Source organism: Podarcis tiliguerta (genome assembly GCF_965153285.1).
Source record: "Podarcis tiliguerta genome assembly, chromosome: 7".
Lineage (NCBI taxonomy): Eukaryota > Metazoa > Chordata > Lepidosauria > Squamata > Lacertidae > Podarcis > Podarcis tiliguerta.
Genome location: NC_139540.1, coordinates 14,153,438 through 14,175,299, shown reverse-complemented (window position 1 = coordinate 14,175,299; position 21,862 = coordinate 14,153,438). Strand labels below are relative to the sequence as shown.

General features: G+C 45.6%; 1 protein-coding gene across 4 annotated transcripts in view; it reads right to left on the bottom strand.

Annotated features, from left to right (window-relative positions):
* Positions 1-21,862, bottom strand: part of FBXO32 (F-box protein 32) — a 39,680-nt gene that overhangs the window by 11,448 nt on the left and 6,370 nt on the right. For all 4 annotated transcript variants that reach the window (XR_014513755.1, XR_014513756.1, XR_014513757.1 and 1 more), the window contains exons 2-6: positions 14,258-14,370; positions 12,557-12,606; positions 11,362-11,454; positions 1,845-1,938; positions 100-284 (exon numbers count right to left, since the gene is read on the bottom strand). Coding sequence is in view for 1 of the 4 variants with exons in the window: in XM_083450658.1 (XP_083306784.1) it covers positions 100-284; positions 1,845-1,938; positions 11,362-11,454; positions 12,557-12,606; positions 14,258-14,370 (535 nt within the window). In the remaining 3 variants the exon portion in view is untranslated. The remainder of the gene's footprint in view (positions 1-99; positions 285-1,844; positions 1,939-11,361; positions 11,455-12,556; positions 12,607-14,257; positions 14,371-21,862) is intronic.

Here is a 21,862-nt window from a genome sequence, read left to right as displayed (position 1 = left end):
TGTGGTCTTTTCCAACTCTATGATTCTAAGAGCTTCGTGAAAGAGCAAAGAAGCAACATTTTCGACACGAAAACAAACAAGGCAGGATACGCCACTCACCCTGGTGATTTGGATATTGTTCAGCTGCTGCTGCCAGTGAAGAATCGTCTCCATCCTATGGACCCACATGTTGATGTTGCCAACCAGGACAGACTTGCCAACGCTTTGGACCAAAGTGCACAGAGACAGATACAGAGTCTGCAGCAATTCCCTGATTAGCCGGATATTCTGCTGGTCCTCCAAGACTTTTTGAATAGGAAAAGGAAAGAGGAGTGAAATGAGACACAAAGATGACAAAAAACGCTAAAGAAGCATGCATTCTATTCTTAGCAGTGAGACCATGTTTGCTTATTGCAGGGGTAGGCAGCCTAAGGCCTGTGGGCAGAAGCGGCCCACGAAGACCGTTTAACCAGCCATGAGCCGCCCGCTTGGTGAGTCCCCGCGCGCTGCATTAATCCGGCGCAGCACAGCACTTGGACTCTCTTCCGCGGCTCTGGAAATTGCTTCTGCGCATGCCCAGATACTGGAAATCACATCTGTGCATGTCCGCGGTGCTGGAAATTGCTTCTGCGAATGCCCAGACACCCAAAATCACTTCTGCAGAGGCGAGATTTTTGGCGTCTGGGCATGTGCAAAAGCAATTTGCGGCGCCACAGACCTGCACAGACGTGATTTCTGGCATTGCGCTGCGCTGGTCCGGCCCACAGAGGATCTCTGCAGGAGTGATCCACCCCATGCCCAGTAAGCCTTGCCGACCCTTGGCTTATTGTCCTTTGACTCCAGCAAGATGTGGCTCCACCTCAGACAGCAGGGGATAGCTATTCCAAAGCCATTCCTCCTAAACTCTCTCGTCCATGAAAAACACGAGTTGTGCATCCCACACTTCTGGCCCTGAACATCTAAGTGAGCCTGTAGTGCAGGTACCAGCACTAAGTAAGGGCCCAATCTGCACTATACATTTAAAGCATAGAACTTTAAACCGTCATGGCTTCCCCCAGAGAATCCTGGGAACTGTGGTTTAATGGTACTGGGAAATGTGGTTTAATGGTAAAGGGACCCCTGACTGTTAGGTCCAATTACGGACGACTCTGGGGTTGCGGCGCTCATCTCGCTTTATTGGCCAAGGGAGCCGGCATACAACTTCCGGGTCATATGGCCAGCATGACAAAGGCGCTTCTGGCGAACCAGAGCAGCCATTTACCTTCCCGCCGGAGCGGTACCTATTTATCTACTTGCACTTTGACGTGCTTTCGAACTGCTAGGTGGGCAGGAGCTGGGATGGAGCAACGGGAGCTCACCCCGTCGCAGGGATTCGAACCGCCGACCTTCTGAACGGCAAGTCCTAGGCTCTGTGGTTTTAACCCACATTAAAACATCAAACAAAACCAGACAAAACAAACTCAAGCTTCAAGGAAAATATTTCAGATCCCTCTCTGACATTTTGCTTTCCCCAGTCGCCAACCAGGCATCCCGAGATCTCCACATGGTCGCAAACTGGACCCGCACCAGTTGCAAAACACACCTGGCTCCTGGCTGATTTCTAACACTGCCAATGGGGATTTGAACCGTGGTCTCTCAGGTCATCACCCAACACTCTGGCTCTGCGGAAATGCGCTGAGAAGTGTGGGATGAATAAGGGAAGATATAGCAATCACACGAACAAACCAGGACGAATGTTCATCATTGAATGACCTCTATTTGAACAAATCAAATGTTCAACAAACAGCTCATCTGGAGGAACCCACAGCCTACCGCTTGCAAAGTTAGTAACCTTAGATTTTCACCTCCCCGCCTATTGCCTTTACCTTTCTGCACTACTTTTTCCAAGATGTTCATAAAGTTTTTCTGGGCAATTCCGCTCAGTGACGTTAGCTGAGACTTTGCTATCAGCTCCAACAGCTGTGGATAAAAATAAAGACATTCAGCCTTAAAGAGCACAAAGGCACTTTTCTAATCTTAGCTTCCTGGTCATGTGATGCACAGTAAAACAGTTCAAATGCTTGTCTGTTGCTTGACTTTCTCTCTCTCTCTCTCTTTCTCTTTTTGGAGGAGGGAGGGAGGGAATGGATAGATAGACAAGAGAGCCAGAAAGGAAAGACAGATGCAGCGGCTTAAGCGATAGCAATCTTTCTGCCTCTTCTCGTTGGCTTAATTACTAAGCCAAGTCATTAAAACTGACAGCAGAGGAGAAAAATAGATTGTGGGCATCTAAGCTGCTTTGCTGAACATGGGAGCATCTTAACCACAAAGAGCGATGTGGGCAATTGCTTTTGCTACAGCAAGCAACTATATTTTGAGGTTCAGCTGCAGCCTCCAAGGGCAGCTACATAAAAAAAACTTGGGGGACACACTCGTTTCCGAAACATCCTTTCATATTTGCTATAGCACTAAGCATAACTTCATGCAGACCAGAGTCCCTGCCCCCTGGGAGCTTGCAATCTGAATTTCATAGTAGGAAATGCAACAGGATGTGGAGGGAGTAAAAGTGTAGCAATGGATTGTTATGAGCAAATGCGGTGACATAATATGTAAAAACAGTTGGAGGACTAAGGGGGTAGTCAGTCTTCCAAGGCAATGGAAGTTACTGGTTCAGTTCTGGGCACCACAGTTCAAGAAGGACACTGACAAACTGGAACGTGTCCAGAGGAGGGCAACCAAAATGGTCAAAGGCCTGGAAACGATGCCTTATGAGGAACGGCTAAGGGAGCTGGGCATGTTTAGCCTGGAGAAGAGGAGGTTAAGGGGTGATATGATAGCCATGTTCAAATATATAAAAGGATGTCACATAGAGGAGGGAGAAAGGTTGTTTTCTGCTGCTCCAGAGAAGCGGACATGGAGCAATGGATCCAAACTACAAGAAAGAAGATTCCACCTAAACATTAGGAAGAACTTCCTGACAGTAAGAGCTGTTCGACAGTGGAATTTGCTGCCAAGGAGTGTGGTGGAGTCTCCTTCTTTGGAGGTCTTTAAGCAGAGGCTTGACAACCATATGTCAGGAGTGCTCTGATGGTGTTTCCTGCTTGGCAGGGGGTTGGACTCGATGGCCCTTGTGGTCTCTTCCAACTCTATGATTCTATGATTCTATGGTCCTGATTCAGCAGAGCATGCGCACATTGCCAGCACGGATCAGATGCAGATACGTTGCTGGTGTCTGCCGTCCCCATTCAGGTCTGCACAACATAGATGGTGATAGGTCCTCTCATTTGTCTTGTGACACAGGGAGTGTGCAATAATGTGTGTATTGGCCCAAACTGCATTAAAAAGTGTGCCCTTTGGGAGAAATCCACAACGTTAACAACAACAACATTTATACACCACCTTTTAATAAAATATTTCAGGGTGGTGTACAACATTAAAAACATTTTATGGAACATAACAAAAACATAAAACAAAGCATAGTAATGGACAGCAATATGATAAAATAAAATAAAATAAAATAAAATAAAATAAAATAAAATAAAATAAATAAAATAAAATAAAATAAAATAATAATAATTTATTTATACCCCACCCATCTGGCTGGGTTTCCTCAGCCACTCTGGGCGGCTTCCAACAGAACACTAAAATACAATAACCTATTAAACATTAAAAGCTTCCCTAAACAGGGCTGCCTTCAGATGTCTTCTAAAAGTTTGGTAGTTGTTGTTCTCTTTGACATCTGATGGGAGAGTGTTCCACAGGGTGGGTGCCACTACCGAGAAGGCCCTCTGCCTGGTTCCCTGTAACTTGGCTTCTCATAGTGAGGGAACTGCCAGAAGGCCCTCGGAGCTGGACCTCAGTGTCTGGGCAGAACGATGGAGGTGGAGATGCTCCTTCAGGTATACAGGACTGAGGCCGTTTAGGGTGCTCGTTTAGGGCACCAACACTTTGAAAATAACAGCCCCTCCCAACACCTTCAACCTGGCCATAGGTTATTCAATGGCTAAAGGCCTAGGTAGAGAGAAATGTTTTTGCCTGGCACCTGAATGTAACAATGGCACCAGGCGGGCCTCTCTGGGGAGAGCATTCCACTGATGGGGAGCCACCACAGAAAACGCCCATTCTCATGTTACCACCCTCTGAACCCCTCGGGGAGGGGCCTTGGATGAGAAGAGCAGGGTCTGGGTCAGTTTGTATAGAGAGAGGCAGTCCTTAAGGTATTGAGATCCTGAGCTGTGTAAGGCACTAACAATGCTGGTGAATTTCCACAAGGACCTTTTAAAGGAAAACAAAACAAAACTCACAAACTGGTTTGGAAGTGCGGAGATTTAGAAAAATGAGAAAATGTACTTGACCGATTCACTTATCCCTAGTGAGAAGGGATTTCCCCTCTTTTCTAACCCTCTAGAGATGCTACTGCAGGCAGAGGTAGTTGCAGTGGAAAACAGAGAACAGGTAAGTTTCCTTCCTTGAACCTCCCCATGTTAACGTAACTCAGGATTTGAGCCAGTGTCAAACATGCAAGATCTCTGCTGCAAGAGCTAAAAGGAACCTGCATGTACAGATGAAATATACCTTCACGCCCCCCAAAACCCCATGTCCTGTTCATGAATTGTCACCTTGCTCTCCGTCGTTGGAACAACAACAACAACAACGGCAAGCAGTTTGGACTCGTCATGAACCCGGCCAGGAAATTCTGACCATGTCATAATGATAAAACACATCAAGTCATGGGTTGAAAAGTGCTTTGCCCAGTGGGAAGAATGATAAGAATTTGTTTGCACTTATCAACGCCTTTCTATAAAGCCAGAACACATGGGGCAAGGAGGAAAAGGGGGGTGAGGGGAAGAACAGGAGAAAGAGATGGCTACAGCTGCTCTCTCCTCTTACACAGCGCTGTCACCACCGTGTGACTATCAGCTCAAGGCGGGGAAGTGGCAGAGGGTGACTGATCCACCCGTCTGTTTATCTCCCCGGCCAACTTTGAACGCCAACAGATGGCTCTTCTACGTGAGCGTTCTATTAATACCTTGCGTGTGGCCACATGACTGGTAGAAAAAACCAAGGGAGACCGGGGTGGGGAAGAAGCCCTGGCTAATTTGCTAAGCCGTCTAACCCCGGCTAATCGCCTTCATTTCTATGACTCACCATTCAGGGGAAGTTAAAAATAAATAAAAAAACCACATGAATACGCACACAGGTGTGCATTTTTCAAATAGCTCCTGATGTGCCAACTAATCGTACACAGAGACACGACAAGCGGAGTGATACACAAGCACATGACATCGAGAGGCTTTCAAACACGGAGTCACATTTTTGTGTGGTACAGCCCTTCACAACTTGGGGCCTGTTTACCTGCGAGACTGCCTCACCCCAATGCATGCCCAATCAACTTCCTTGATCAGAGGAATCCGCACTATTACAGGTGCCACACAACACCTGTTCTGCATCTGTAAGGACCTGATGTGGCAGCTACGCTTTTACACCCTGCCTATTGATATAATTTGTATTGCCCTCATTTGTATGCACTGCCTAAAAACATTTTGAAAACATAAGACTACTGGATGTTTAGAAAGCTGATGAGAGTCTTAATCTGTTTCTTAAGTCTATTGCCATTTTTACTTTTCGAATGTTTTAAATTGTTGTTAATTTTGCTTAGCCATTAATTTTATTGCTTAGCCTTTTTTTTATAAACTGAGGATTTCTGACAATCTGGTGGTGTATACGTTTTATGAAATCAACAAAAAGTCCTGGGGAACTGTGGTACATGGCCTGCTGGAAGCCGCTCCAAGAATGGTGGTGTTGTGGTGGTGTTTTTTAATTAAGCTTTGAGACCTTAAGATTGTGGGGTGGGGAAATGTCCTATATGGCTTGGTACCGGGATATTCTGACCCCACACAAACATGCCTGGGTTTCTAAGAGCTTATTCACACTTACATTTTCTCTGCTCTTTCCAGGCCTAGTTGTCCCAAGTGCTCACTCTTTTTTTGTTTTCACTCCAGAGCTTTCCCTGTGAAAATCCCCTCTTTACACCTGAATCGGAGGAAAGGGCAAGTCATGGAAAAACCAAATTGCTGTTTGCTCCGATTCAGCTTTAAAGAGCAGTTTTTTTGTGGGGAAAGCTCCGGAGCAAAAAAGAAAAAAAAGGGGGCAGTGCTCAGACAAGGAGATTTAAAGCACAGACCTGTGCCTAGAAAGATTACTGCAAAAGGGAGGTGTAGATAAGCCCCAAGATCACCACCTGAGGTCCTTCTCCAGGTACACAGCTATCAGAAGGTAGGTGAGCAGTAAAACAAGAGCGAGCTTTTTTTAGCCATGACAGCCTGCCTTTGAAGGGGAGCCTTCCCGATTACTTTTGCATATCACACAAAGATCTCTAAATTTGCTCAGACCTTTTAATGTTTTTTTCTGCTGCTACTCGCGGATATTTTACTAATAAATTTTTTAGGTTAATTTTTTTAAAAAAAAATACTTTAAGACACCAAGACTTCAAAGTTCACCAAATCCCAAGAGAGGATAAAGGGGTACCTTAAACAAAAGTCAGTAGAGCATGAGTCTCTTAATCACAGGGTTGTGAGTTCGAGTTCCACACTGGGCAAATGATTCCTGCATTGCAGGGGGGGGGTTGGACTAGATGACCTTCGTGGTCCCTTCCAACTATCATTCTTTGATTCTATGAAAACAACATTTTTATTCCATCTTACATCCTATATGGGGACGCGGGTGGCGCTGTGGGTTAAACCACAGAGCCTAGGACTTGCCGATCAGAAGGCTGGCGGTTCGAATCCCCGCGACGGGGTGAGCTCCCGTTGCTCGGTCCCAGCTCCTGCCAAACTAGCAGTTCGAAAGCAGACAGTGCAAGTAGATAAATAGGTACCACTCCGGCGGGAAGGTAAACGGTGTTTCTGTGCGCTGCTCTGGTTCGCCAGAAGCGGCTTAATAATGCTGGCCACATGACCCGGAAGCTGTATGCCGGCTCCCTCAGCCAATAAAGCGAGATGAGCGCCACAACCCCAGAGTCGGCCACAACTGGACCTAATGGTCAGGGGTCCCTTTACCTTTTTACATCCTGTATGATCATTGCAGCAAATATTGTGTTCTGCTAGATAAAGACCCCACACATTGTCTTCTTTTGCCTCTGGCCCCCCTGGTACATGGTGCCCAGAAAGTTGTCCAAATGGGAATGTGAGCCTTGTTATGGAAAAGGCTCTCTGCCACTGTTGTCCTAAAATTGTAGAAGCCAATTTGGCCCACAGGATCCCAGGATATGTGGCTGGAGCCTCCAGCGAATGGTGTTAGCCTGCGTGTAAACAAAAAGTGAGCCAGGACCTTCTCCCTGTAACACAACACCTCTGGAATAATTTCCGTTGGATTTCCCCTTGTAAATTAAGACACACATTCTTTCTCCTGCTTTCGCGGTGCGGGCGAGTGAGCGCTTGCAGAACATTGCTTAAGAGTGCATCACACGGCAAATTCTTCTGGAGTAAGGAATCTGCCACTGTCATCTGCCTGTACATAACACCCCAGACAGCGAGCAAAGCTGTCTGAAATGGGACGGTTTTGCAGGGCAGGGGGTGGGGGGAGGAAAGAAAAGGATACACTCGGGCTCAGGTTCAAATAAAGTGACCTCCATTCTAACTAACTGGCTTTATTTCTAGGACTCAAAACAGGAGAGGTGCCTATGCGTGCACACGCATGGAGGTGTGATTACCTCGCCAAACAGGCTTTCGTCTTTTAGTGCGGCCTGTTAAGTATAATTGTTCAATTCACACTGAAATTGAGCATGACTGTGTGTATTACTGAAGGCTTCCACATGGGGATTTTCCATTAAGCTCTCCGAGCTCCTAGATAGTTTGATAATTAACTACTGTTGTTCTCTGCTAGCTAACACGTGAGTGTTTAACCTTAGATCACATGAGAGGTATTGAATTGCAAATCACCATCTTGGGGAGCTGGTCTTTGTCTTTTGTTCCCGGGCTCCGTGGGAGAAGGAGGTGGAAATGAATCACTCCAGGAGCTCAACAGCCTTGGGGCTGGAATGCAGGCTAATGGCACCTGTGTGAAAGAGAGCTATGTTTCTCAGCTCTGATTATACGTTATTTTATTCCTAGGAAGATGCTGAACCTGTGCCTTGGAAGGCATGTGTCCGATGGAATTATTTTCAAATATCTTTGATTGCTTTTGTTCTCTTTTGAAGAAAGTTCTGCAAGGAAAGCTTTGAGTAATATCTAATGGGTCCGGACAAAGTTTTATTCCAAAAGGAGTCAGTTTTCATACATCCAGCTGCTTCAAGGTGCACAATATTAACACCTGCAATATAGCCTTTTAAGATATACGTTTGCTATTAACGCACAGGGAAATTGTGTAAGAATGCTTTTAAGCATGCAACTTGACGGACACATGTTTGAAGTGGTAAAATCTTGCATGGACTGTTCTCTATTGCCCTGCTCAACAAACATGAACTCTAAGTATGCAGATATAGATACAGATATAGATATAGATATATAGAAGCAGCTTCTAGTTGTGGGGTGGGGGATGTATTTATTTCATAAAATTTATACATTACTTGATTGTTTAAAAAGTATAGAGGGAAAAAAAATTCAAAGTGGTTTGCAAAAAGATAAAACCATCAACCATTTGCAACCATTTGCATTCCTCAATTATACTCCTCATCCAAATTGCACCAGAAGCACTGGAAAAGTGCCAGAACTTTGCTTCTTTTAAAACTATGCCTCCCCCGCCCCTGCCAAAAAAACCCCCTCTGGCCCAACAGCTAAAGCCAGCCCAGTAGTCCCATAGACATGGCTTGAGCCAAAAGAGGGTTACTAGTCACAAAATAGCAATCATTTACTGCTTCTTCTGCCTTGCAAGTGAATGACTCCAGGCATAGCAGAGGTTTTACACACACACACACACACCCTGCTCAGCCATTTATGTGGTATCTATGACGTGAGCTATTATTCACCAGGGACTTGGCTGATAGGATCAATTCATTTTTAACACAGTGTTCTTGTTTGAGTTGCGGTGCTGCGATGGAAGGTTTCGTTTTCTCTCTGCCAAACCGACAGCCAGTTTGAATTAAAGAGTTTTCAACTTCTAGGTACCACTCAGTTGGCAGGAGAAACACACGCTTTTGTCAATTCTTAAATGCTGCAATTTCTACATGTATTAATCTTAATGCGGAGAAAAATAAAGGATTTCGGAAATGGCCTAAACGAAGATCCATTCCACACGTTACATGCCGCTAATATTCTCCTCAATTTTATTTTTTAATGTTGTTTGAACTTTCCCCTGCAGCTTAATTTTTATCTATTGCTATATTATTCTGTTTCTTATAACTGCTGATTTAATATTTTTTAGAAATTGTTTTCTAAGCCATTTTGAGGGCTCTTTAGGGCAGCCTATACATTTGAATACAGTGGTACCTTGGTTCTCGAACGGCTTGGCTCTTGAACAAATCAGCTCCCGAATGCCGCAAACCTGGAAGTAAGTGTTCCAGTTTGCGAACATTTTTCAGAAGCCGAACTTCGGATGCGGCTTCTGCCAATTGGAAGCCGCGCCCTGGTTTTCGAATGGTTTCAGGAGTCGAAAGGACTCCCGGAACAGATTAAGTTCAAGAACCAAGGTACTACTGTACAGAGAAATTGATTTTTTGGAGAATTAAGAAACTGGATTTCTGGACTGTACCTTTTCAAACTGCAGTGGAAGTAGTGTTCTCGTGTGTGTGTGTGTGAGAGTGAGAGAGAGAGATGGTGCTGACCTTTAAAGTCCTAAACGGCTTCGGTCCTGTATACCTGAAGGAGCGTCTCCACCCCCATCATCCAGCCTGGACACTGAGGTCCAGCGCCGAGGGCCTTCTAGCTGCGAGAAGTGAGGTTACAGGGAACCAGGCAGAGGGCCTTCTTGGTAGTGGTTCCTGCCCTGTAGAATGCCCTCCCAGCAGATGTCAAGGCAATAAACAACAATTTTACTTTTAAAAGACAACTGAAGGTGGCCCTGTTTAGGGAAGTTTTTAATGTCTGATGCTGTATTGTTTTTAATATTCGGTTGGAAGCCGCCCAGAGTGGCTGGGGAAACCCAGTCAGATGGGCTGGGTAATAATAATAATAATAATAATAACAACAACAACAACAACAACAGAGGCAGACTGATATGTAAGGCAGGATTATTGCTTTGCTGGCTGATAGAAGTTGCAGTCCAACACATCCAGAGGGCACCATGTTGGGAAAGGCTGCTGCGTTCCATTATTACACCAAAGCCAATATTCTCTGCTCAATTCTGATCTGAAAAGCAGGTGGCGGGCAAGCTGTTTCCTAAAATGCCATGGCCCTTCCTGTTGTTCTGCCAACTCAATTTTTAAAAAGATCACATGTCAGTGAAAAAGGGCAGTAGTTGAACTGAAGAGTTAAGAGTCAGAGTGACACCAAGATGGATCATGGCAAGATTCCAGATGGTGAGTCAGACAAGGGGGGGGTGGAGCAAATTTCCTGCTTGGTATATATTGTGCAGTTCTCCACTGTTAAAAGCTTTGTTGTGTTCACGCAACACACAAAAAGAAAGGAATATTTTTTAAAAATTCCAGTATGTAGCCATGTTAAGTTTGTTGCAGCAAAAGGCAAGAGAGAGTCTTGTGGACCTTAAGGACTAACACAGTTTCTGATGGGCAAAAGCTTTTGTTAACTTGAACCCACTTCATGAGATGCATGGAGTTAGGTACATACTAAGGTAAAGGTAAAGGGACCCCTGACCATTAGGTCCAGTCATGGCCGACTCTGGGGTTGCGGCGCTCATCTCGCTTTATTGGCCGAAGGAGCCGGTGTACAGCTTCCGGGTCATGTGGCCAGCATGACTAAGCCGCTTCTGGCGAACCAGAGTAGTGCACAGAAACACCGTTTACCTTCCTGCTGGAGCGGTACCAATTTATCTACTTGCACTTTGACGTGCTTTCGAACTGCTAGGTTGGCAGGAGCTGGGACAGAGCAATGGGAGCTCACCCCGTCGTGGGGCTTCGAACCGCTGACCTTCTGATCGGCAAGCCCAAGGGCTCTGTGGTTTAACCCACAGCGCCACCCATGTCCCGGGTACATACTACAAATGGGTAAAAAAGCAGTGGAGGGGTTATAAAGGATGGAGTTAAGTGGCAATGGATTTTTTTTTTAATTGTAGCCTGTGGCAATTCAGTTAAGACTCAACACATGCAAAGTTTGTCTGAAGCGCACACTGGTGATCTTAAATCGAGGATGGTGTCCACAAAAATCAATGAGACTACTCTTAAAAAGAAAAACACAATTTAAAAGGCTATGATATGCAGACACAGGTTGTTTTCTGTCTCGCCCGTGGATTACCTGAAAGCCGCAGCTAGATTTAACAATTCAGCGCTGCAAGCCGTTGGTGAACACTCACCCGTACGACGTAGTTGAATCTCCTTGAGTCCAAGATGGCACTTGAGAAATCCAGCCTATTGAAGGCTTCTCCAAGAGTGCAATAGCCATGTCGCTGAGAGGAGGGAGGGTGGGGAAAGAGAGGAATACCACAAGTGATTCATTTGTACTCAGGATCTGGAACAGACGCAGTAGCGGCATGCTCTTAAAACTAACCCTACAGGCCGAGTTTGGATTCCAAAGGAGCTGGATTCCTTGCTTGGCCTCACCAGAGATTGACCAAGCATTTGCGATTCCCTTTCCCGCCTCCCAACACCTTAATATGGTCCAAGAATTCCTAGGGCAGAGATATTCTTTCAAGCTCCACATCTGGAGCAATCGGATATAAACTAGGGGGCTTATCTTCTCTCTGAGTCAAACCAGAAATAGAAGCTACCTTATATCGGGTGACATTATTTGTCCTCTTAGCCCAGTATCTTTCATTCTGACTGGAAACTGCCCTCCAGGATCTCAGATACTGAATGATCTTTTGCATAATCTTCTACACATTCATTTAATTGGAGACTGCAGGATTTGAACCCATGGCCTTCTGCAAGCAGATCACGTGGCTCTTCAACTGAGCTATGGTGCCATTGCATCAACCTCTAGTGTCAATGAACTTAAGGCATATCCACACTTCCTCTTGTTCCTCTGCTCCCTTCCTGGGGAAAACCACTCTTTGGTGCTCAATTGGAGCAAACAGCAATTTGGGGTTTCTCTGGATTGATAATTGCTCCGATATAGAGCTCAAGAGTGGGTTTTCGCTGGGAAAGGAGGACAAGGAGGAAACCCCTTGCACGGGTCAAGCAGGAGTGCAGACGAACCCATAAACAGATGATAATTTTAGCAAATAGGATAAAAAAAGGCAATCCAGAGGCACCAAGAGAATAATGTGTTTCTGGGCTGAACTGGTAAAGTTGCGATCTCCTGCACTTGGCAGTTCTCTAGATATGCCAAGTCAAAAGCTGAAATATGATGCAACAGGCCACATTCGCTTCTACCTTTTCTCATACTTAGGTTTGTTGAGAAATGATCCAGAACATGCCAAGAATGATTGTTGACTCAGCCCTAAGCCATTTTGGTTACGGTAAATGGAAGCAAAGTGGGCCATTTTAGGCCGTTTTAAAGAATAATTTTGAGCAAAGCGACAACGTTTCAAATAATAAAGGGATACTCACTTCCTTCGTGCTTCCTTTGTGCACGTAAATCCACTTTTCTTGGTGAAAATCTGTTGAAATGAAACCACATTTTCTTGATTTAAAGCCATGCAAATTATGACCCTCGCCTCAATTTGCTTCAGTCTGTCATTGGTTGCCAATAGTCACCACCACCCTGGTTTACATCAGGCCTCATGGACGAATGAGTTTAATAAATGGATCAGATTGGAAGCATATCTGAAACACCACCACATCTTTCCACACAGACCCTCTTGGGTGTTTAGATTGGCAGAGAGGACCTTCTTGATAGTTCCCAAAATAGTTCTCAAAATTTGGAGAGGACGAGTGGTCTAGAAGAGGGCATTCCCTGTGGCACCACCTTAGCTGCAGAATTCCCATCGGTGCTTACATTTTAACAAGAACAAAATAATAATAATAATAATGAACAGGAGAGGTCGCAGAGCTTTGGGTTTCCTCAAAGACAGACCATGAGCCTTTGGAAGCACTCTTTCTTTGGGCATGGTGGGTTGGGAACCCACTTTGGGCTGTAGGCACAAAAGCTTTGACCTCTATGGTGAGTCAACCCTCCCTAAGGCAAGCTCAAAGCTGGAAGATATTTAGCTCTCAGGAATTGCAGAGACACACTGGCTCATATCCAACACAGCACTAAATAATCATACCGCCAGCACAAGGATTCCCATTTCCACAAGGGGCCATCTCCTCTCTTCTCCTCAAATACATCCCCATCATATTTTCTGGAATTCCCCCAACCCCTGGGAGATTTGGGGAGGATGTGGGGGCAAGGAGAGAGGGAGGAAAGTCCCATTGTGCAAGTGGGGATCCTTGCACAGCACTGCAACTGGATACGAGCCATTAAATAAGACTCTAGAGAGCCAGTGTGGTGTAGTGGTTAAGAGTGATAGACTCGTAATCTGGGGAACCGGGTTCGCTTCCCCGCTCCTCCACATGCAGCTGCTGGGCGACCTTGGGCTAGTCACACTTCTTTGAAGTCTCTCAGCCCCACTCACCTCACAGAGTGTTGGTTGTGGGGGAGGAAGGGAAAGGAGAATGTTAGCTGCTTTGAGACTCCTTCGGGTAGTGATAAAGCGGGATATCAAATCCAAACTCCTCCTCTTCTTCTAGGCCAGCGGTTCTCAACCTGTGGGTCCCCAGATGTCGTTGGACTACAACTCCCATCATCCCTGAGTTCTAGCCTTGCTAGCTAGGGGTGATGGGAGTTGTAGTTCAACAACATCTGGGGACCCACAGGTTGAGAAATGCTGCTCTAGGCAGTCTGATTAGAAAGGGAGTCCCCCACTTTGAAAGGGTTCAAGTGAATGGTTTTATTCCCTCTCCCCCATCTGTTTTTAGAAACCATCTTGTGGTTTGGGGGTGCATGTTTAAAGAACACTGGGGAAGGGGACCGGTTCAAGCTGTGGGGTTATGTATGTGCCAAGTGGGCTGGTGGGGGGGGGAGAAGTTGGAAACAGATCGCTTCCCCCTCTGCCAAATACAAGTGACCAACACAGAGCAAAGATCCCGGGTATAAGATTCCACATTGCAATGGATCCAAGTTCTCCGGCTAAAGGTCAAGGCAGAAGTGCAAAGCTTCTCCAGGGTCAGAGGTCAATTCACGGAGCGAGAAGTTTGGGTTTTCTCCCGCCCCCCCTCCAAACACAGCTGTTTATTGTTATTAAAATAAAAAAATCTCCCCAGCCTTACACTGAATCTTTGTCTTGTTGTTCAGCTGGTCCTTCTTTCTCTTCTTCACAGCAACATCACAGTTCATGCTATTCAAAATATTCTCCTTATTGTAGTCCTCTTTTCTGCAGTAACTGGGGATGACACCAGAAAATGAAGGAGAAAGGTTTAATCTCTTCTGCAATCTGACTAATCTCTTCCCCAGCTCCATTAAGAGGAGCCTGGAAAACAAACATCAACAGTTAAGTCAATATATGATACAAGATTGCCTCAGCAGCCTATTAACTTTTGGGTCCATTTCAAAGAGATCTAGTTACTAAAAGCAGGGTTGGGGAACCTGCACTAGGGATGGAGGAGAAATTCGATCCAGTTCACATTGAAAGCTGGCTCTACCTAATTCACATTTTCTGAAACAATACGAGAAGCACAACAGAACCAGGTTCCAAGATTCACAGTTCTCTGAATTTCGCAGCGTGGTTTTCCAGCCAAGTAATGTGTGCAAAAATGCATATTGCTGGGAGGAAAGTGTACATCAAAATGCACACATAAGTGCAATTTAACATACAAAAATGTATTATGTTCGGGGGAAATGGCTTTTGCCAAAATGTGTCTAGTAGGCAAAATTGCACACAAACTTGCCTATGTGACGGAGAGAGTCACTCTAAAATGCTGAATTTTCAAACAGGATTCTTTTTTTAAAAAAATTGCAAGCCGATGCGGAAATGTGAAGAACCGAATTTAAGACTGGGAAAAATGAGGAAACCCAGAGAAAGCAGAATGGACAAATTCGACCATCTCTCCAGGCAGCTGTCCAGAAATTTCTGGACCACTGCTCCTATATTGCTGGTGGGAGTTGCAGTCCAGCAACACCAGGAAGAACAGACCACTTCCCTAAAAATTGGGTTCTGAATACTTGAGGAAACATCTCCTCCTTCATGAACACTCCCACACCTTAAGAATATCACGTGAGGCTCTGGTTTGTGGTGAGATCATCAAAGGCAGTGAGCAGCAGCAGCCTTGTAATGACCGACGTCAACTGCTCTCTGGGAATTCCCCACCTAGAGCACACAGAGAGGTTACCTTCCCCTATGCTTCCCTCTGCCAGTTTGATATTATTATTATTAATAATAATTATTGAGTTTATATATCGCCCTATACCCGGAGCATGTCAAAGTGCAAGTAGATAAATAGGAACCGCTCCGGCAAGAAGGTAAACGGCATTTCCGTGTGCTGCTCTGGTTCACCAATAAAGCAAGATGAGCGCCGCAACCCCAGAGTCGGCCATGACTGGACCTAATGGTCAGGGGTCTTCTTTACCCTTTACCTATACCCGGAGGTCTCAGGGCGGTTCACAGAAAAGATCACAATATATATAATCAGAATAACAACAACAACAACCCAATAACACACACACACCCCAGAAAAGAGCCACATTTTAAAAGGGTATAGGATGCCAAACAGATCAACCAAAGGCCTGGTTAAAAAGGAACGTTTTTGCCTGGCGCCTAAAGGTGTGTAATGAAGGTGCCAGGCGATCTTCTCTGGAGAGAGCATTCCACAGGCAGGGAGCCACTGCAGAGAAGGCCACTTCTTGTGTTGCCACCCCCCCTCCAGACCTCTTGAGGAGGAGGAACACGAAGGAGGGCCTCAGAAAATGATCTCAAGGTCCGGGGAGGTTCATATGGAAAGAGACGGTCCTTGAGGTATTGCGGTCCTGAGCCATTATCCTGAGATAATGGACTGGACCCCGTCCAAGTTAACTGAACTTCTGTCCTTCTGAAATCAGTAGCTTGAGCTAACCACAACTTAGGCCACCAAACTCTTAAGGAGTTCTACTCCTGTGTAAAAGCAACATGCAAATAGGGAGAAGGGCAAGAAGGATCCGCTGCGCTGCTCTCCGCTCCCTCCCCCACAAAAGGTTCCGTCTCTCTGTGTGATTTAGGACTAGGTCCTTTCAGGGTTCACACCAATAGGGCCTCCATTGAGTGCAAGAGAGTCCCCACTTCAGAAGATCACCCTCCAATTCAAGGAAGCTTCCCACCAAATGTGTAGAAGTTGTTGTTGCTGTTGTTGATATTTATCCATCCCTCACCCTACGCTCATAGCATTAAAACACAGTACTAAAAGCAGTTTAAAACAACTTACAATCATAGAAATAAGGTGGGTCCTAATATATACACATTGAGGGTCGGGGGGAAAAAGAGGGTCTTTACTGGGTAAAGTACTGAAGATACTGGCTGAATCTGTTGGAAGAGCTTTCCACAAGACTGGGCCACAAGGCAGAAGCCTCAATTTTGTATTGCCATTAGGCAAGTCTCACCAGTCCAGGAAGACACCCAAAGATGCTCCTATAGATTATCTCAAAAACTTAGTGTTAGAATTCCTGCTCCATGATTGCAGTCATGGGATTGTTGTCTATCACATGACGGTGTATGTTTTGACTCCACAGAGTGGGAAGTGACAGAGACAGGATGTTTGTGTTACTGTATTCCGTGAAGTGGGACTATTGTCCTTTGTCCTTTCTCTTTGCTGTCTGATGCTAGAGAGAGAGGGAGCCATGTTGCAGTGCTCCGTGTGTGTTTATATGTAAATAAAGTAGATTAGCCAAAATGCTGAGTTGCTGAGTTCTGTTACGCAAACTGCGAACACTCTGCGGATCCCTGAGTGTGCCGATGTCTGTTCGGGCAGAAGAAAGCTTGTGAAGCTCCTGAATGAATGACCAGGAGGGAGAGAACATGCCAGTCAGGCATGTGTCTCTGCCAGGGTCCTACTCAAGTGTAGGATGAGTTCCTGACACTTAGTTGGTAAGTAAATGTCATTGGGGTAGAATTGGAAGGAGAGAAATGGCTTCTGGGCAGCTACTGCAACATACAGTAGAACTTCATGTTACGGATGGGCTCCATTCCAGAGCCCCGTCCATAACAAGAAACTGACACAAGCTGAAGCGTTGCATCTGCGCGCACATGCGCGACACAATTTATTGCTTCTCACATACGTGAGCAGTGAAACCCAGAAGTAACCCCTTCCGGGTTTCCACGGGACGCAACACAAAAACACATAACCTGAAGTGGACGCAACATGAGATATGACTGTACACAGTTTTTAAGTTGGTACATTGGACCCTAAGGGACCAAATAGATTTCTATAGGAAATTACGTCTGCTCTAAATCTCTTTCAGTCTGCTGGGTGTTGGCACCAACCTTGTCCTACACATCTGAAAGAATTTTATTTAAATGCTCTTTTTTATAAACAAGATGAACTGTAGAGCAAACTTACTTTCCTGTATACACCCTTGCACATTCAGGAAATGTACCAGCAACAGTCACTTTCAGCACAAGCTCCAGTGACACTTTTATTAGATTTTCCTGATGAAAAATGGAACGAGGTGGCAATTGCACCCATAATTAAGTGGCAGTTGCATAACGAACCTCGTGACCTGGGTGCAACATCAGTGCCTTTTCTTTAACCTCCTCCTGCTCACCTGATGTCATTGCTTCCTGCTTGTGCCATGAGATGTCCTCAGGCAGGGACACACTCAGGTTACAGGCATCTGTCTATTGTCAGACATATTTTGCAATGCCCGCAAATAATACTGTGTTGGGAGAGGAGCTTCAGCAGGTCAAGGATAGCTAAGGAGAGCAATGTGGGAATATGAAAAGTTCTATACACCGCAAGGGATACGAAGATAAAAAATGCTCAACGCCCAAACGGAACTTGGATGCGAGGAAGAAATGTTCTGGTGTAGTCTTCTACCCACTGTGCTACTTTTTTTCTAATCGCAGGGAGTTTATTCCCTATGGGAAACACTAAAAACATACGATTTCCATTTTCAGCCTAAAGTGATTCTGTACTACAAACTGAACTGCACTTGTAGAACAACTTTAAGGCTGCAGTTTCCAAACAATTTTCCAACCAGGTCTATCTCACTTGGCCACAAGGCAATTTAGGAATGGTCCTCACCATTCGCAAGTCTGTTGTGGGGTTGAATTGCCTCTCTCAATCTAGCCTAGCATGGTTGTCTTGAACATCCTGCCAAGCTCACACCCTGAGGGCCAACACGAGTTGGGAGCAAAAGCAAGGTTGTAGACAGGTGAGCCAAATGCAAAATGGAGGTTCACAGTACAAACCTACATCTGGGAGACTACAGATAAGGATTTCCAGAGATGGTTGTGGGGTAGGAAGATTTTGTTTGTTGCTGCTAAACATTGAACAATTGGGAGTCTGAAATCTTTCCCAGTCTGCGGCTGATCATCTATGGAGGGGGGGGGGATTATCAATCAGCAGATCTCAATCTAATGTCCTTTTCTTAGACCTCCACACCCTTCAGAGTCCCCGTAGATCAGGCATAGGCAAACTCGTCCTCCAGATGTTTTGGGACTACAGCTCCCATCATCCCTGACCACCGGTCCTGTCAGCTTGGGGTGATGGGAATTGTAGTCCCGAAACATCTGGAGGGCCGAGTTTGCCTATGCCTGCCGTAGATTAATGTTACAAGGGGGCAGAGAGTCACCCATAGTTCACATCGCTCTTCCATTACTATTTATTACTTTATACTACAAAGCCAGTGAAGAATTGCTCTGAAATGGAAGTTAAAGTAAAGGTAAAGGGGCCCCTAACCATTAGGCCCAGTCATGACCAACTCTGGCGTTGCGGCGCTCATCTCACTTTCTTGGCCGAGGGAGCCGGCGTAAAGCTTCCGGGTCATGTGGCCAGGCATGACTAAGCCGCTTCTGGCGAACCAGAGCAGCACACGGAAACGCCGTTTACCTTCCCGCCAGAGTGGTACCTATTTATCTACTTGCACTTTGATGTGCTTTCGAACTGCTAGGTTGGCAGGGACCGAGCAGGAGTAGGGACCGAGCAACGGGAGCTCACCCGTAACGGGGATTTGAACCGCCGACTTTCTGATCGGCAAGTCCTAGGCTCTGTGGTTTAACCCACAGTGCCACCCGCGTCCCTGAAATGGAAGTTGGGTTCAGCCAATAAAGTGACAGAACTGAAGGTTTCAACACACCCTTGACTGCAGCATTGCTCCCAAGGATTTCAGTAAACCACCTGCAAAATGTGTGTCCATGTACACATACACATACACACACACACAGCACCCCCACAATGGCTTTTCTTTCCAGTGGAGTGGAATAATTGCATCAGGGTAACCACATTGCAGTTCTATCTACAATTTTACAGCTTCATGCACAAGTTGTACTTATTTACATAGCGATCTGTTTCATTACCCCATGCTTAATGCTTGGGTCGTAAACTATTTTAAAAACTTGTCTAAACGGAGAGGGGGGCGGGCGGGCAGTACAACAAAATAATGCTCTGCTGCAGAAAGATATCACATTCCTTCTTGTATTTGTAACAAGATCCTGTTCAGAGTCATCTTTAGACAGCTGCCCCTACTGCAGAATCTCCTGGCCAGAGCTGGAGTTTTATATTAAATTTCATTCTTGACTGCCTCAAAGTAATACAAACAAATACCCAACGAAAACGACTTGGTCCTTTATTAACATACAGCATAACAGAGATCAGTCACCTAATACTGAAGATCTTGCTTGTTTTGGCAACAACTGAATAATCTTAATTTCACATATGCGCTCATGGGGTCTGAAGTGTACAGCGACTCACCAGGAACAAGACCTTGGGGTCGTAGTAGTGAATATATTGACCCAGTGTGTGGCAGCTGTGAAAAAGGTGAATGCTCTGCTAGGGATCAGTAGGAACTATAAATAAAGCTACCAATTTCATAATGCTGTTATACAAACCTATGGCGCAAGTAGATTTTCAGCCACACTCTTTTTAAGGCAGAGGTGTGCAACCTGTGGCTGTGCAGATTTTGTGGACTTCATCTCCCACCATTCCAGAGTACTAGCCATTCTGGCTGGGGCTGACCGGAGTTGGGGCCCAACAATATCGAGAAGGCCACAAGTTGTCCACTTCTGCATTAAGCTAGTGAAACTCTGAACTACATGGGATCAGCACTTTTGGTACTGGTTTCCAGTGAAGCATGGGATTCAAACTTGTGTTGATGCAGCCATGTGAAGAAGAAGAAGAAGAAGAAGAAGAGTTTGGATTTGATATCCCGCCTTTCACTCCCCTTCAGGAGTCTCAAAGCGGCTAACATTCTCCTTTCCCTTCCTCCCCCACAACAAACACTCTGTGAGGTGAGTGGGGCTGAGAGACTTCAGAGAAGTGTGACTGGCCCAAGGTCACCCAGCAGCTGCGTGTGGAGGAGCGGAGACGCGAACCTGGTTCCCCAGATTACGAGTCCACCGCTCTTAACCACTACACCACACTGGCTCTCCATTAAAATGACACTGTGGGACACAATGTGGTCAGCAGAATGCCTTGAAGCTCCGTAACTGCAAGGTGTAAATTCAGAAGAAGGTATACTCTGTGTAAAATCCAGCTCCTCACCCCCACCCTGCCCAGTTCCTTCTAGTCCTTAACGCTGAAGAAGAAAAAAAGGAATGAAATGTAAATCTCAGAAGACATTCCTGGTTGGGAAGGAGGGCTGAGCTGGATTTCTAGTGGTCAGGAAAAACGTTTTGGCTCCCAAACGTCGTAAACCCGGAAGTGACTGTTCTGGTTTGTGAACTATTTTTGGAAGTCGAACGTCCGATGGGGCTTCCGCGGCTTCCGATTGGCTGCAGGAGCTTCCTGCAGCCAATCAGAAGCCACGCTTTGGTTTCCAGACATTTTGGAAGCTGAACGGAACTCTGGAACAGATTCCGTTCGACTTCCAAGGTACGACTTTCTATTATTTGGTTGTAGCTCAACTGTTCTGCTGGAAGGCGGAACTGTGGGTTTATAGCAGAGATCCCTGACCCTTGGACCCAGCTAGATGTGCACCTCTGTTCTTAGGTGCCAGAGTCCAATATATTTTCATGGGCTCTAATTCCACAAAAGTTTATGTCACAATAAATCCATTGATCTTTCAAATCAAGACTCTGTCATTCTTGTAGTAACAGACTTAAGACTGCTTCCTTACTAGAAAGAGCCTGATCTGCAAATCACAGTACAGTGGTACCTTGGTTTAAGAACAGCTTAGTTTAGGAACAACTTGGTTTAAGAATGCTGCAAATCCGGAAGTAGGTGTTTTGGTTTGTGAAATTTGCCTTGGAAGCAGAACATGTTTCGCTTCCTGTTGAGTATGTTCCATTTGTAAATTGAGTCCCCTGCTGCTATGGGAAAGCAAGCCTTGGTTTAAGAACGGACTTCCGGAATGGATTAAGTTCATAAACCAAGGTACCACTGTATAAAGTGTTTAGGGTTATTTCCAGCCCTTCGTTTAGGCAATTGCAGGAGGAATCAAATTATCTGATCAAATACAGAACAGAAAATACCTAACCCTACAGGTGTGGGGAACTGACCGGGTCTATGCGTATGCACAGGGAAACGCCACAGGTGTGAGGAATTGATTCTGCCTAATCCAGAAAGGCACTGTTTTCAGACAGCTCCTCAGAAAATGCCCAGAAAGCAGAGGTATTTCTGGAAGTGTCCAGTAATATACTGTTTAAAGGTAAAGGGACCCCTGACCATTAGGTGCAGTCATGGCTGACTCTGGGGTTGTGGCGCTCATCTTGCTTTATTGGCCATGGGAGCCGGCGTACAGCTTTCGGGTCA